Source organism: Pseudopodoces humilis, chromosome 7 (assembly GCF_049639895.1).
Source record: "Pseudopodoces humilis isolate 2021_Gansu_Grassland_sample_001 chromosome 7, ASM4963989v1, whole genome shotgun sequence".
In the NCBI taxonomy this organism is placed as follows: domain Eukaryota; kingdom Metazoa; phylum Chordata; class Aves; order Passeriformes; family Paridae; genus Pseudopodoces; species Pseudopodoces humilis.
In genome coordinates, this window is record NC_142206.1 from 25,706,566 (window position 1) to 25,720,065 (window position 13,500).

At 42.1% G+C, this 13,500-nt stretch overlaps 1 protein-coding gene across 4 annotated transcripts in view; it reads left to right on the forward strand.

Moving 5' to 3' along the window:
• ITPKA (inositol-trisphosphate 3-kinase A) overlaps positions 1–13,500 on the forward strand; it is a 42,895-nt gene that overhangs the window by 21,687 nt on the left and 7,708 nt on the right. For 3 of the 4 annotated variants that reach the window (XR_015772878.1, XM_088057346.1, XM_005522486.3), the window contains 5 exons: positions 2,442–2,538; positions 4,695–4,908; positions 6,471–6,675; positions 11,660–11,761; positions 12,825–12,896. Coding sequence is in view for 3 of the 4 variants with exons in the window: in XM_088057346.1 (XP_087913472.1) it covers positions 2,442–2,538; positions 4,695–4,908; positions 6,471–6,675; positions 11,660–11,761; positions 12,825–12,896 (690 nt within the window). In the remaining variant the exon portion in view is untranslated. Of the gene's footprint in view, positions 1–2,441; positions 2,539–4,694; positions 4,909–6,470; positions 6,676–11,158; positions 11,623–11,659; positions 11,762–12,824; positions 12,897–13,500 lie in introns of those variants that run through there. The other variant, XM_088057347.1, reaches the window with a different exon arrangement.

Sequence of the window (13,500 nt, forward strand, 5' to 3'; positions counted from 1 at the left end):
CAGGAGAGCCACTGGAGTGTGATGTTGCATTGACAGTTGATGTGCATTCGTTGAGAATCTGTGCTTCTTGTTACTGATGCGTATAGCGGTATGACAAGCCATTGGGAATCAGGATGCAGTTTGTTAGGAGTGGAATGTTATGATGTGTATGGGGTCTTTATGGCAGAGTTATGGAGCAACGTTGACTTCTGATTAAGGGATGGGGAAAAAGCAGTGTTGTTCTGAAAACTGGTCTGGAATCTTAAAAAACTAAATCTTTGGCAGGAGCTAGATTCAAAGAGGTCATTTTTCTCCATAAGGATGTTTTTTTCAATTACTGTTTAAATAACTTGGGCCTCTGTTCTTCTGAAACAGAAACAGCAGAGTAGAATGAAGAGGTTCTGCTATCAGTGAAATCTGACAAACTATAAAAAAAACATTTCTTTGCTGCTTGAAAAACAATATTTACATTGCACTTTACTCCAGCAGGAGGCTATGGACGTGTTTAAGTGGTGTACAAGAGTCTCTCTCATCCTCACAGAACAGCAGCTGGGTCTGCAATAGACACAAGTCATTGTTCAACACCGCAAGGCTGCAGTTTGGAACAGTTTAAAGCAAATTATAAGAAATATGAAATCCAAATAATATAGCATATGACTATATATGACTATAGCATATAACTGCAGAAGTTAGTTATGAAATTGGAGTTTAGCTAGAGCAAGAAACATCCATGGAGTTTTAATAGGTGCAGCTGAGTCTTCATAATTCTCAAACATCCAGGGTTTTCTCTGGATGCTTCCTCTCACTGGTATAGTATGTTTGCAAAAGTATCATTGCTGCATGGGGCACATATCTGGCTAAGAGTGACTTAATTCCATCTTGAACTCCATTAAAAACCAAAGTTAAATAGGTAGAAGCAATCTCATTTCAGAGTAAGTACGCTCATATGGCAATTATGCTTTGAATTGAACTGACATAACAATATAACTTAAAACTTTCTTGCGAAGGCAAATCCTTAAAAAAAATTGCTTTTGTCTGTGGGTTCATATATCCTCTTGATACATTCTAAGATAACTGCAGGTTTTTGCCTTCACATAGTGACCAGTGTTGCTGGAGGGTACTTTATAAGAAATGTGGTGTAAGTTAATAAGTTTGGGAGAAGCATGGGCAGGTCAGAGAGTGACCTGAAGAGCAACGTTTTGCCTGTGTATCATTGCCTGCAATTTTGCATTTTCTGTTTCTCACTCAGAGTGTAGAAGACAATAAAAATTAGGTATCCTAAGCACCTAAATCTTCAAATCAGTATCCATGCTAGAGAAGACACAGTTGTTTTGCATGTGTATTTTTCAGCTGATGAGCAAGCACCTAAACTTGTTTTCAGTGATGTTAATGCCACCCATTGATTTTGATGATTTCCAGTTGGGCCGTTGATAAGCACTTCTGTAAATGCAGCCAAACCCCCAGCCGCACTTGACCCCAACAAAACCCGCTCAGCACTAAACTGTCATGCTGTAAATATTGTGCAGCTCCATTTTTCTTCTCCAGCAGGGTGTTGTGTTCTAGTGGTAGGAGAACTGAGCCTTCTCTCATTGTTGGTAAAGCACTTCGGGATCCCTCCAAGTGTAACATGAACACTGGTGGACTGTGGTTCTCTCCCACCTAGCTTTCAGTTCCAGAGCATGAGACTTTTTCACTTTCTCCTTATTTTTATTTTTTTTCTTTTTCCTGCCTTTGTGACAGAACACTCAGCTGCTCTTTGTGAGCAGCTGTTCTGTTTCCCTGTCTGCCTGTAGCGGTACCCAGCTGCAGCCAAAGGTTTCCAGAGCAATGCCCAGCTTTGTTAAAAAGTAACAGGATTGGGAAAGAGGGGAGGGAGTAGGAAAATTCAAGACCTGGAGTAGATTCTGCAGCACGCTGTCAGTGGGTGCTGAGGGACCTGAGAGAACTCCGTGTCCAACTAGAGATGCACATTCTATGCACGTAAGATTTACCTGCTGACTCGTTAAAAGCTGTTAAGAGTGAGGTGATGCTGAAGTTCCCTGGGAAAGGGAAGTGTTGCTGACAGTGACAAGCAGCTTATGTGCATGTCTCATGGAAACTTAAATGTGCGTATGTGTGCATGTGTGTGCTCGTTCAGCATCTGCTGTCCACATACTGTGTGACTCACACACAGAGGGTGAGGTACGGCTAAGAACAGGCCTGTGACGTGCAGTCTGACTTTTTTTTTTTTCTCCTTATAGGCAGTTTTCTTGTGCATGGCAGGGCGTTATCTTTGTTTGTCCGTTCTTGGGTTTGTGTGCATATTTTTCCAACAATGATGATAGTGTTTGCTTTGTGGTTCCACCTTTGAGCACTTACACATTAGTGAGGAACAATTCAATGTGCATGAAGCTACGTAATACATTTGTGCCTTGTCAGGATTTCAGCTTTTGCCCAACTTAAGATTTTTTTTTCTTTTCCAGAAAAAGGCATGGCATACAATTAAAACCATGGTTAACTTACCAGTCATCAGCCCCTTCAAGAAACGCTACTCATGGGTGCAGCTGGCTGGGCATACAGGTGAGAGGGGTATCTTAAATGTGTTTGTCTCGGGAGTGAGGATGATTGCAGCAAGGAGAACACTCTTTCTCTTGTTTCCTTCCTTCCTTCAGGTAAAAAGGAAGCAGGCAATATCACACAAATCTGTGACCTAAGATGTGTTTTAGTTGTGGTGTGGATAGGGAAGTGGGAGTGATATACCTGAATAATGAGATGAGCAGGGAAGCAATGGTCAGACTCTGGAGACGGGCCAGGCTTGTAAGGTGATACGTGTAAAATACTTGTTAGAGGGAAACGAGAGATTGAGGAGCTAAAGCCCTAATCTGTCTGATGCTGTTGGTTGCAGCATGGGGTCATTTCTCCTGACTGAGTAGCCAGTAGTTAGTTCTCTAGGGGGAAGGATTACTGTCCATTATATATTACATATACTGTATAAATATACTGTTCTGTATATGTTTCAGCCCTGGAAAGGACAGTGTTTCTAATACCACTCCAAACCCCTCATCTGAATGTAGGTTCTTGGATGGAAAACAAATGGGAAAATTGCCTTTCTGACCAGGTGTTTGCATTGTGAGTCTGTCATTGTTCACTGTACGACTACAAGGAGTAGCTTGGTTCTAGTTTTGTGTCTGTAAAAATTGGTAGGTGTGCTCCTGATGTAGGCTTAGTTTCATTCGTAAGGCAAAAAAAAAAAAAACCAATGAAGAGAAGTCATCAGGTTTGTGTCTCTCGTGCTTCATATAATTCCTGTGTAGTGCTAGCGGGGCTTTATTAGTACACATGTGGGCAGGCACCTACGCTGCATCGTGCTGTAATGCAGTGTGTGAACCACCTCTGTGTATGCCCTGTTACGGTGCACTTCAAAGCTGTGCTGAGAAATTTACTGAGCCCTTGAAACTGAGTAGCTGCATTTTGCACAGTGTTATTGTTGGGTCTGATTTATATCACATGAAGTGCCAAGACAACCCGGTCTTAATGCCATTTTTGTCACAGATGTGAGTTGGCTTCGTCTGTGTGGAGTGATGCATTGGTCGTGTCATCATAACCCTTCTGGAGACTCATATGGTAGGGTGGAAGAGGAGGCTTAAGAGTTTACTAGAAGGTGATTAGGAGAGATACTGTTCCAGTTTCCTTTCAGCAGTGTTCTGTGGTTGGGTTTACTCCATCCTTTCTGCAGCTGTTCTTCTCTGATATGAGGGTTTTTTTCTGAACTAGAACCTGGGCTGTTACCAGCCTTGCCCTTTTGACGAGGCAATGCCTGTTCTAGGATTTGTCAGAGAAGAACCAGTTTGCAATGGCCGAAGGAACCCACTGTGGCAGAGGTTGAGTGTTATCCCCAGGATTAATGAGGCTCCTATTTTGGTGCCCAGTTTATTTTGTGTAGATTAAAGGGTGCCTCTGAATGAAACATGTCAGATGCTGTCAGCAGGTTGCAGGACAGGAGAGCGTTTGGAAACTCCGGACAGGTGGAGGCTGATTACTGCTAACTGTGGCCTCTGCAGATGTCATTTGTCCTGGATGCCATTCAGACATAGGGCTGTAAAAAGCACACTTGCCCTCCAGACTGTACCTGCAGGGCTTTAGCAGATTAGCAGGTTTCCAGAGGAGAGGCAGTACCTGCAGGCAGATGCAGGCACAGTCACAGCATGTGTGTCTGTGTGGAAAGGGCAGTGCTTGGCTTCTGGCTGGTGCTGGCTGTTTATCTCTCACTGATTGACTGCGCTGCCTCCGTCCGGACACGCTCAGCAGGTATATCACCCTGTGTGCGGATTAGGGACAAAGCCAGCACTGCCAGTGTTATGCAGCTTTAAAATAGCCTGTCAGAGGATTAATGAATTCTGGCTTGTGGCTTCTTCCTGTGCATTTTAGTAAGTATAGTATTGTTTAATAACCTTGCAAAGACTAGCATGGAAAAAAACCCAAACAGCCCAATGACCTGAAGCACTGCACTCCTTAAAGCTATAAATTCTGACATGGGAATGTATCCCAACAGATTTCACTGCTAACAACTACTTGTCCTGTGTGTTTTATTTTTTATAAAAAAGGTCTTATCTCTTCAGGGGAAATCTCTAACTGCTGCCATGAAACTGAGATAGATGAAACTGGAATGGTGGGGGAAGGGGTTTTTCTTTTTGCTTGTCAATCTTGTCAGCAAGTGTTTGATTTTCTTTTTGTAGGGAGTTTCAAGGCAGCTGATAGTGGGAAGATTCTCAAACGCTTGTCAGAGAATGAAAAGGAGTGTTTTGAGCGATTGATGAAAGACCCACTACGCTCCTGCGTCCCTTGCTTCCATGGTGTGGTGGAAAGAGATGGCGAGAGCTACATCCAGCTGGATGACTTGCTTACTGATTTTGAAGGACCAAGTGTGATGGACTGCAAGATGGGGATCAGGTGGGGTGAATGAAAGAGAATGTGCTTTCTCTGCATTTGAATGAAGGGGGAGATGTGGTCATGCTCACAGTCACCTTTGACAGCCTGAGGACAATACGTCCTGTTACTACCAGTTTGTACATGGATTCTGGAAACTAACTGATCTATAGCCTCAAAAACTATCCACATCCAGAAGTTTTCAGGGGTGATTTAGGATGAAGTTTCTCTGCAGTGGCCTGATAATACATGGGAAAAAATGGCATGATTTATTCACTGCCAGTTTATGGAATCTTTGTGTATGCAGTGATTCAGAAAGCCTCACAAAGTAAAATTTCCATCTCCCAGTGCAGATGACTGAATAGCAGTGTGAAAGCCCATTTCCAGTGCTTGAGTGAGTCTTTGATGGTATTGATCTTTTCTTTAAAGAGTTGACCATTTGCTCAGGACTGACCTATGTTTTTCCCTACTCTGACATCTTGAGGTGTTGCCATCTCTTTCTTCTCCAGTTTCTCACTTTCTTTTTCATTCATTGTCTGTGATTAAGACAAAAACATCAGAAATATTATCTAAGCATAACAAAGAGATAGGGATTTGTTGTGATCCTGGAGTAAGGTAACAGTACAGAGAAGTATGAGCTGTCATAGTAATCTTTCGGGTGTCAGCTGAGATGCTCAAGAGTTATTGTCATAAATTAGTTACTCTACTTACTTTTGGAGTACAGATACACCTTTACAAATAGATGCAAAATGTAAAATTAATTAGAAAGATGTAACACTGCTATGTTCAGAAGAAAAAGGAGAAGGATTTGCAACAGTACACTTTTTGTTGAAAGCAGGTGGCAGTGAGTGACATCATCTCCTAAATGCCATCCTGGTTTATTGTGCTGTGATGAAGAAAGTAATCTCCAGGTACTTGACAAAGTGAAAGCTTTAGGAATCCAGTGGAATGTAGAGAACATGGATAGTGCCTTTCTAATGGCTGCCAAATTAACAGAGTGATAAGATCAAAATGTGGAAATTTTGTGTCCCTTCACCTTCCTATTTTTAGTTGCCTCTTCTGGTTTGGAACTACTCTGATAATCTGCTTTACTCTTTAGATTTTTCTGTATGAAGAGTGATTCTGTCTTTCACTGAGATGCATTAAGTAAAACTTTGAGGCCTAAAAAAATTACCCATGATTGATGTTAAATTTTTTGAGAAGAGAGAATGCAGTAAGTCTTCAATAACCGTATTTGTTTTTTTGATTTCATTATAAGTGATCTCTTCTAACTGTCCTCTGAAAATGCAGTTCTATTTTATGGCACAGTGGGAATTCAGATTCCTCCTATTCTGTAACCAGGAAAAAGTCATAACTTGTAACAGTAAGTAAAAGTATAGTTAGAACAAGAAGTGAATTCCTGGGGCCGTTTCACTAAATACGCTTGCACAGTCATTGCTCTGTGTACTTTGGTTTCCCCATATGCAAACTGGGGCAATGATAAAGCTTACTTTCCTGGTTGATGTTTCTTGAAGCCAGTTTATAAGCTGGAAAAAGAAATATTGAGGAAGTCCTTAAGAGGATGTGTTGGGATGTGATGTTTGCAGAACATACCTGGAGGAAGAGTTGACTAAGGCCCGAGAGAAACCAAAGCTGCGTAAGGACATGTACAAGAAAATGATTGAAGTGGATCCTCTTGCTCCCACTGCTGAAGAGAATGCCCAGCATGCTGTCACCAAACCCCGGTACATGCAATGGAGAGAAACCATCAGCTCTAGTGCTAACCTGGGCTTCAGGATTGAAGGAATTAAGGTAATTGTTTTGCCTCTGCCCATTCCTGGAGATTGAACTTTGATGTGTTGATTAATCAAAAAGCTTGTGCACATCAGTAGCCAGCTTTTCCAAAGGATTATGTGAAAATGCACTAACTGAAACCACAGAGTTCAGTCTATTGCAGTTTTAAAGCATTCATTGTAATTGTAACAGAGTGTCAATGAATTTAAGCTTCAAATACACATCAGCCATACTTGAGTTAACTACAGAGACCTTACAGAAGACTCAAGGAGGTATGCAGTGCAGATAGAATGAAAAGGAGACTGTTGTAAGGTGGAATTCAGAACAGAAATATTAACTCCCTCTCTACGTACAATTACTTTTTAAATCCAGGAGCTATACATATTTGTTCCAAGTGAATCACAGTAAATTGGTTTTGTTGCAGTTACGGTTATTGGCAAGGCATGTTAAAAGCATTTGCTTAGATACTCTTGGGATCAAGGAAACCACTTTTCCTTTTAAATACATGATGAAATCCAGTATAGATGGAGTTGGAATAAAGCCAGAACAATCCAGAATGAAATTTCTCCATCAGCCAAGTCCATCTGCTATTCTTGATGGATAAGTCTGTGCTCCTGTACCATTCCTAGGATATTACCTTGTAGCCACAGTAGAACCGTGGCAATTTTCTTTCCTACCTGTTACTTACTTATCATTTCTAGACTCATAGAATTATCTGGGTTGGAATAGACCTTAAAGGTCATGTAGTTCCAGCCCCTGTGCCATGGGCAGAGACACCTTCCACTAGCCCAGGTTGCTCAGAGCTCCACCCAACCTGGTCTTGAACAATTCCAGGGATGGGGGATGCATAATTTCTCTGGGCAACCTGTTCCAGTGCCTCACCCCACTTGCAGTGAAGAATCATTTTCTAATGCCTGTTTTAAACCTACTCCCACTTTTAAAGGATCTTTTGTCCTGTCACTGCCTGCTATTGTAAAAAACACCCCTCTCCATCTTTCCTGTAAGCTCCCTTCAGGTACTGGAAAACCACAATCATGTCACTCCAAAGCCTTTTCTTTTCCAGGCTGAAAAAGCCCCAGTTTGCTCAGTCTTTCCTCATAGGGGTTTTCCATCCCTTTTATCAGCTTGGTGGTCTGCTCTGGACTTGCTCCAACAGGTTCATGTCCATCCTGTGCTGGGGACCCCAGAGCTGGATGCAGCACTGCAGGTGGGTCCCATGAGAGAGGAAGAGAGGGGCAGAATCCCCCTCCTTGCCCTGCTGGCCACGCTGGCTTTCTGGGCTGTGAGTGCACATTGCTGCGTCATGTCCAGCCTCTCATCCACCAGCACTCTCAGGTACTTCTCAGCAGGGATGAACAGATCTCTTGATCTTGTTCATCCCCCAGCTTGGATTGGTACTGGGGGCTGCCCTGACCCAGGTGCAGCACCTTGCACTTAAACTGCATGGGGTTCCCATGGGCTTACCTCAAGCCTGCCTATGTCCCTCTGGATGGCATCCCATCCTTGAGGTGTGTCAACTGCACCACTCCAAAACCTGGATTAGTTTTGTTTCCATTTCATGATTCAAGCACTTAGAAATAAGGTATAAAGATAGTGATGCTGATGAACAGAGACTCTTGAAATACCTCTTTCTTCTCTCCTTCTCTTTGTGTCTTCTCCCTTCCTTATTTACAGGTTCTCCTGCTGTGATACAGGAACTGGGGCTTCCAGCTCATGCAGTGCTGGCCCCCTGTGTGCTGTGCCACCCACTCCTGGCTGTTAAACACAGGCATCCTCGTGCAGGAACTGAGTGGTAGATGAGTAGTAGATGATCTGGCTTCAGTCCAGCTAAAACAGGGGATCCTGTCTTGCCCTTTAGCCAACTAATGATGTTATCAAGATGCCTTTATTATTCCTATACAACCTAGATCTTTGTATGTTCCTCTGTGTAATGGAATCAGAAACCCAGATGATCTTGAGGCCTTTCATGTATGTTCTCGGAGAGATGGTTGGTGAGTGAAGATGTACATATTTGAGTCCCGGAGAGTGACTGAGCTAAGGGAAAACAGGGGAGCTTCAGAAAAACCTCCTGGCTTGTTCTTTGTGGATTTGTTGGTTGCCAGAGGTAGGAGCTGTATGACACAGACTGTGTAGTGTTTCCCTCTGTGGAGACACTGCTGTAACTGTGCACAACGTGAATACTTAATCCTTGACTAAGTACAGGAAGTACTTTGGACCACATTCCCTTTATCTCCCTGTGCTGTTATGAGCAATGTAGGGATCATTTAAAAATTTTTTTAGATGGAGAAAAGGTAGCAGAAACTGAATTTTTCAGGCAATACAGGTAGTCAGTACTCTCTACACTGTTCCACTGAAAGGAACTGTACATCCAGTTCTGTATTTTTGCAGAAAAGCAAAACCATTCCACAGGGAACCCCATTTTGGTAGGAAAGCCAGTAAGTGTCAGTGGTGCCAGCTAGTGGTTGGTGGGAGTAAGAGGATGTTCTCCCTGAATGGACTAATAACTCCTGATAAGGTATGTTGGGTTTGGTCATCCCTGCCCTGTGGCTGCTTGAATAAGAAGCAAAAGCAAAGAAAATGAAATTATATAGGCCCTTCTGTGAACTGGCTCCTGATAAATGAGATCTGATTCACCATATACACTCCTGCAGTAGTGGTGTACCTTTTCTCTTTGGGTTGATCCATTTCTTTTCCTTGCCTTGCTTCTGGATCTCTGAAATCAAGTCAAGTTTGTTTATGGGATTTGTCACTTTTCCTCCTATCAAAAATGTTTTGAACCATTTGGTTTCCCTACAGTTGGAACCTGTTGCACAGTATCTTGCACCTGCCTGATTCCAAATGCACATTTCCTCTCTGGCAGAGGCTCTCTGAAGGCCAGGCATCACAAAATTTTTCTCTACAATACTAAGCTAATGCCTGGGGCTGGGAATTGGGATTTCTGTCTTCCCATTCTGCCAGTTAATGTCTGTGCAGTTTGAAAAGTTACTTCTTCCTTTGGTACCATTCCTTTAGTGTACATCCCAGGAGGACATGAGATTTGATTCATAAATCTTTGTGAATCCATTAGGTTAACCCAGAGCCCTTTAAGGGAAGTGTGCAGAGGGCTCTGAGCAAGACCCCATGGTTTAAGATGGATAGCACTATTTTATGGAGCTGTGACACCTGCCCTCGGGTGAGCCATGTCACTGTCACATCTAACAAGAAGTGTTGCACCTGGCCTACGAGCTGCACTGTGTGACAGACTGCTCTGCTGTGCAGGAGTGTATGTGGAGTCCTTAGCAAAGGTATTACTTCAAGGAGTGAGTCAGGCAAGTGCCTCCTGAGGATCAAGTACATCCAGAGCTGTTGCAGGGCCCTGTTTTAGAGTACTGGGGTGGTGCAATTCAAACTCTGGATGTTGTTTACAGCAAGTAAAGACAGGCAGTAATTATGTTTCCTGCCAACCATTGGAAAGGAGCAAAATCATAAAAGTGTTTCTCAGACACAGGCAAGCAAGCAACAAGTTTGTCCCGACACTAAAAGTTAGAAAGGGAGCACCGAGCAACTATTGCAGTCATTGCTCTACAATCTGCAGCACAGGGAGAAATTTTTAAAACAACCGTACTTCAGTGAAGAGGTATGAGATGAAGTTCCAAATTTCTATGTGCTGCTGAGTATTATCACACATCAGATCAGATGGCTTCTAACTTTCAGTGCCTGCCTGCTGAACTGCTCTGGCATAACTTGCCCCGCTCAGGCTGACATGCTGCACTTGTATCTGTCCAACAGCTTTGGAATAAAATTCTCGTGCATGAGAAATCTGGAGTTTTAGCATTATTGGTTTGTTTTTTTTTTCATGTATACATTAGAAACTAAGTTCAGGTGTAGAATAAATAGTGTTTCACCTGCTGAGACTAGACTTGAATTTGTCATTTTGGTGCAGTGACTTAGCATGTGGGAGACAACATATTTTATTGACCTGCTGATGTACTCACAATGAAAATGAGGGATTGGACTGATACAATAGAGAGGAAAACAGTTCAATAATCCTGCAGGCTTTTAGTGGATTTTTATTACTAGCTGTAATAATTGCTGTATTTTACATGCATATCCTAAAATCTCCTATTCGTGTCTCTTGAAGCAATAGGGATGCTCTTGGAGACATGCATATTCATATATTCTATGTTTACAGATACCTCCAATTCATGCAATGCTCTTAGTTACTTGTAGTTCCAGAAGCACATAAAAATACTCATTTTTTTCAGTAGCAGGATGCTTCTGTACTGAATCTTACCGCTAACATAAAAATACTCTGAATTTCTCCAGGGCACACTTGGAACAAGCATGCCTGCACTGTTCTTTGCCAAAATTCACTGCTTTGTCACTGCTAGCATTGCTAATCCCAGGTTGTTCCTGTCTGCAACAGATTTCTGTTCTGCGACTTATGGGTCACATTACACGTTTAAAAGTAATTTGGAACTGAATCCTAACTGTGATTCTTTGATTTCCCACTGAAAAACAGAAACTACAACAAAAGCCAGCAACAACAACAGAAAACCCAAATAACAACAAAAAAATCCTCACCAAAACCCAAAAGAAACCCCCAGACTAAAAGGACTGGTAAAATTTGGTTTGGAAATGTTCCCTCACACCCTCAGCCAGGGTTTCACTAACCAGAGAGGAGTACAACCAAAGAGGTCTCTGTGGTTTGCACCACTGAACTTTGCACTGCTAGCACTGATGTGAGAAAACCCTCCTGGTAAGCTGGTAATACCATGAGTTGTTTCTTTTATTTTTTACTTGTACTCAACAGGAAATGAACTGCCAGTGCCATTTAAAGCTATCCAATCAGCTTTTATATAACTTCTCTTCTTCTTGCTTGGTTTATCTGTCATCTTCCTGTTCAGCTACTTTCATCTGGTCAGCAAGGGCTGAGCTGTTGCTGGTTCAGAAGGATTGAGTGATGAGGGGAATGATATGTGTACGGTATAAATAATCTCTCTCTGTGTGCGGTTTTGTGCAGAAGGCAGATGGAACATGTAACACAAACTTCAAAACTACGAAGACACAGGAGCAAGTTCTACAGGTTTTTGTGGAATTCATTGAGGGCAACACAACCATTCTGGTGAGTCTGAGCTCTTCAGGTGCACTGATCTTGGACCAATTGATCTTGGAAGCTCTTGCTTCAGGGCCATACTTTCTTTGGTACAGGAAATAGAAATTAGAATACCAAGTGATTTTGACTTCCAGTTGCTCTCAGGAAATAGGGTGGGCATGGGGACTTGGTGGGTTGTGAGAAGTTGACTGAGAGCAGTTTTGTCAGCTCTTGCCATGAGTTGACCCCAAATGCCTTACGCTATCAAAATGTCATTCAAACTAATTTATGGCTTGCCATCAGCTTCAACCATGGGTGTTAGATGCATTAGATGGGTGATATCTAAGAAAGGATTGTGTTGGCAGGAAAACCTGTGATTTGGTAGTTCAGTCTGGAGAGGATAAAACCAGAGTGTGGAGGCAGGAAGTGAGATTGGTGACTAGCTATGCTCCCATGTGTGAAACACATCTCAAAGAGGAATTCCTGTGCTCTAATTCATGGGTAGCACAGCAGGCATGTGGTAGATGGCATACCACATCTCTTGTCTTTGGAACTTCAAAGGAAGCTGTAATGTTTTGCTGCAGTATGGAAGACATTATGAAGGCAGATTAGCCCTTCAGGAGGAGCATGCTTGGTAGCTCAGGGCAGCATTTAAAATCTGCACTAGAGCTTTATACATTAGGCCTTGATTCTTTTCATCCTCCCTCATCCCCCACCATGGTTGGAGCTCCTTGTTTCTCTAACACAATTTCTTTCTTTTCACTTTGGTGAGCTGGAAGATTTTTAATTCCTTGAAAACTTTTTTTTCTTTATTAAAAAGGGAAAAAAAAACAACTGCAGAAAGCCTCATGAGATCCAAATCAAGACAGATAAATATGCTTTGTGTAACACATGCAGCAGATGAACTCCAGTCTGTTAATTCACTTGAAATGTATTTTCAGATTGACTTTCAAATGATGAACCTGCTGTTTTGAAGGACCTCTAGACTAAAATGAATATAGTCTTTTAATTATATTGACCCTTGTAAACAGATTATCTTCATTCAGTTTTCAATGAAATGTTGTTTTGGGGTTTTTTTCTCTTCTTCCTCCAGAAAAAATACCTCAAACGTCTGCAGGAAATTAATGTCATTCTTGAATCCTCAGACTTCTTCAAGCGACATGAGGTGAGCAGTGAGTGTAAAGCTGTGGAGGTGCAGTGCTTCTTCATTTGGTCATTCAGGTGTACTTCAGAACAGCTTGCTGTAGGAGTACAAGGGGTTTTGTAGAAGAAAGCTAATACATGTTGACAATAGAGATACCACAAAGCCTCCACCACAATGATGCAGAAGATTAAACTAGTTGAGGAATAATAAATCCTCCTGTCCTTATGACATCTGAGCACTTATAGCTCTGGGCCACTGCATGGAATAGTTTATTTAGTACCAGTTTCCTATGGTTTCTCTAACCTGGATGTACTCCAGTGGGAATATTTGCAGGGTAATGGCAACATGGAAGTTTGCATTTGGTACAGTAGCAGTACAGTAACATTTAATTGTAGTTTGACAATGAAGGCTGTATTACTTATAATGGATTTATGTTGAAATACCATTTAATTCTGCTGTCTCTGTGTTCTCTCTGTTCTTTGCTGTGCAGAAGGCATCATTAGCATTGTAACTTCTGCTTGTTAACAGCTCAAGATCTTGAGATTAGACATTTTATTTTACCTTGTTGATGTTCTCTTATCAGTAGAGATATTTTTGTTAATCATGGGTCATGATCTGTTTTTGA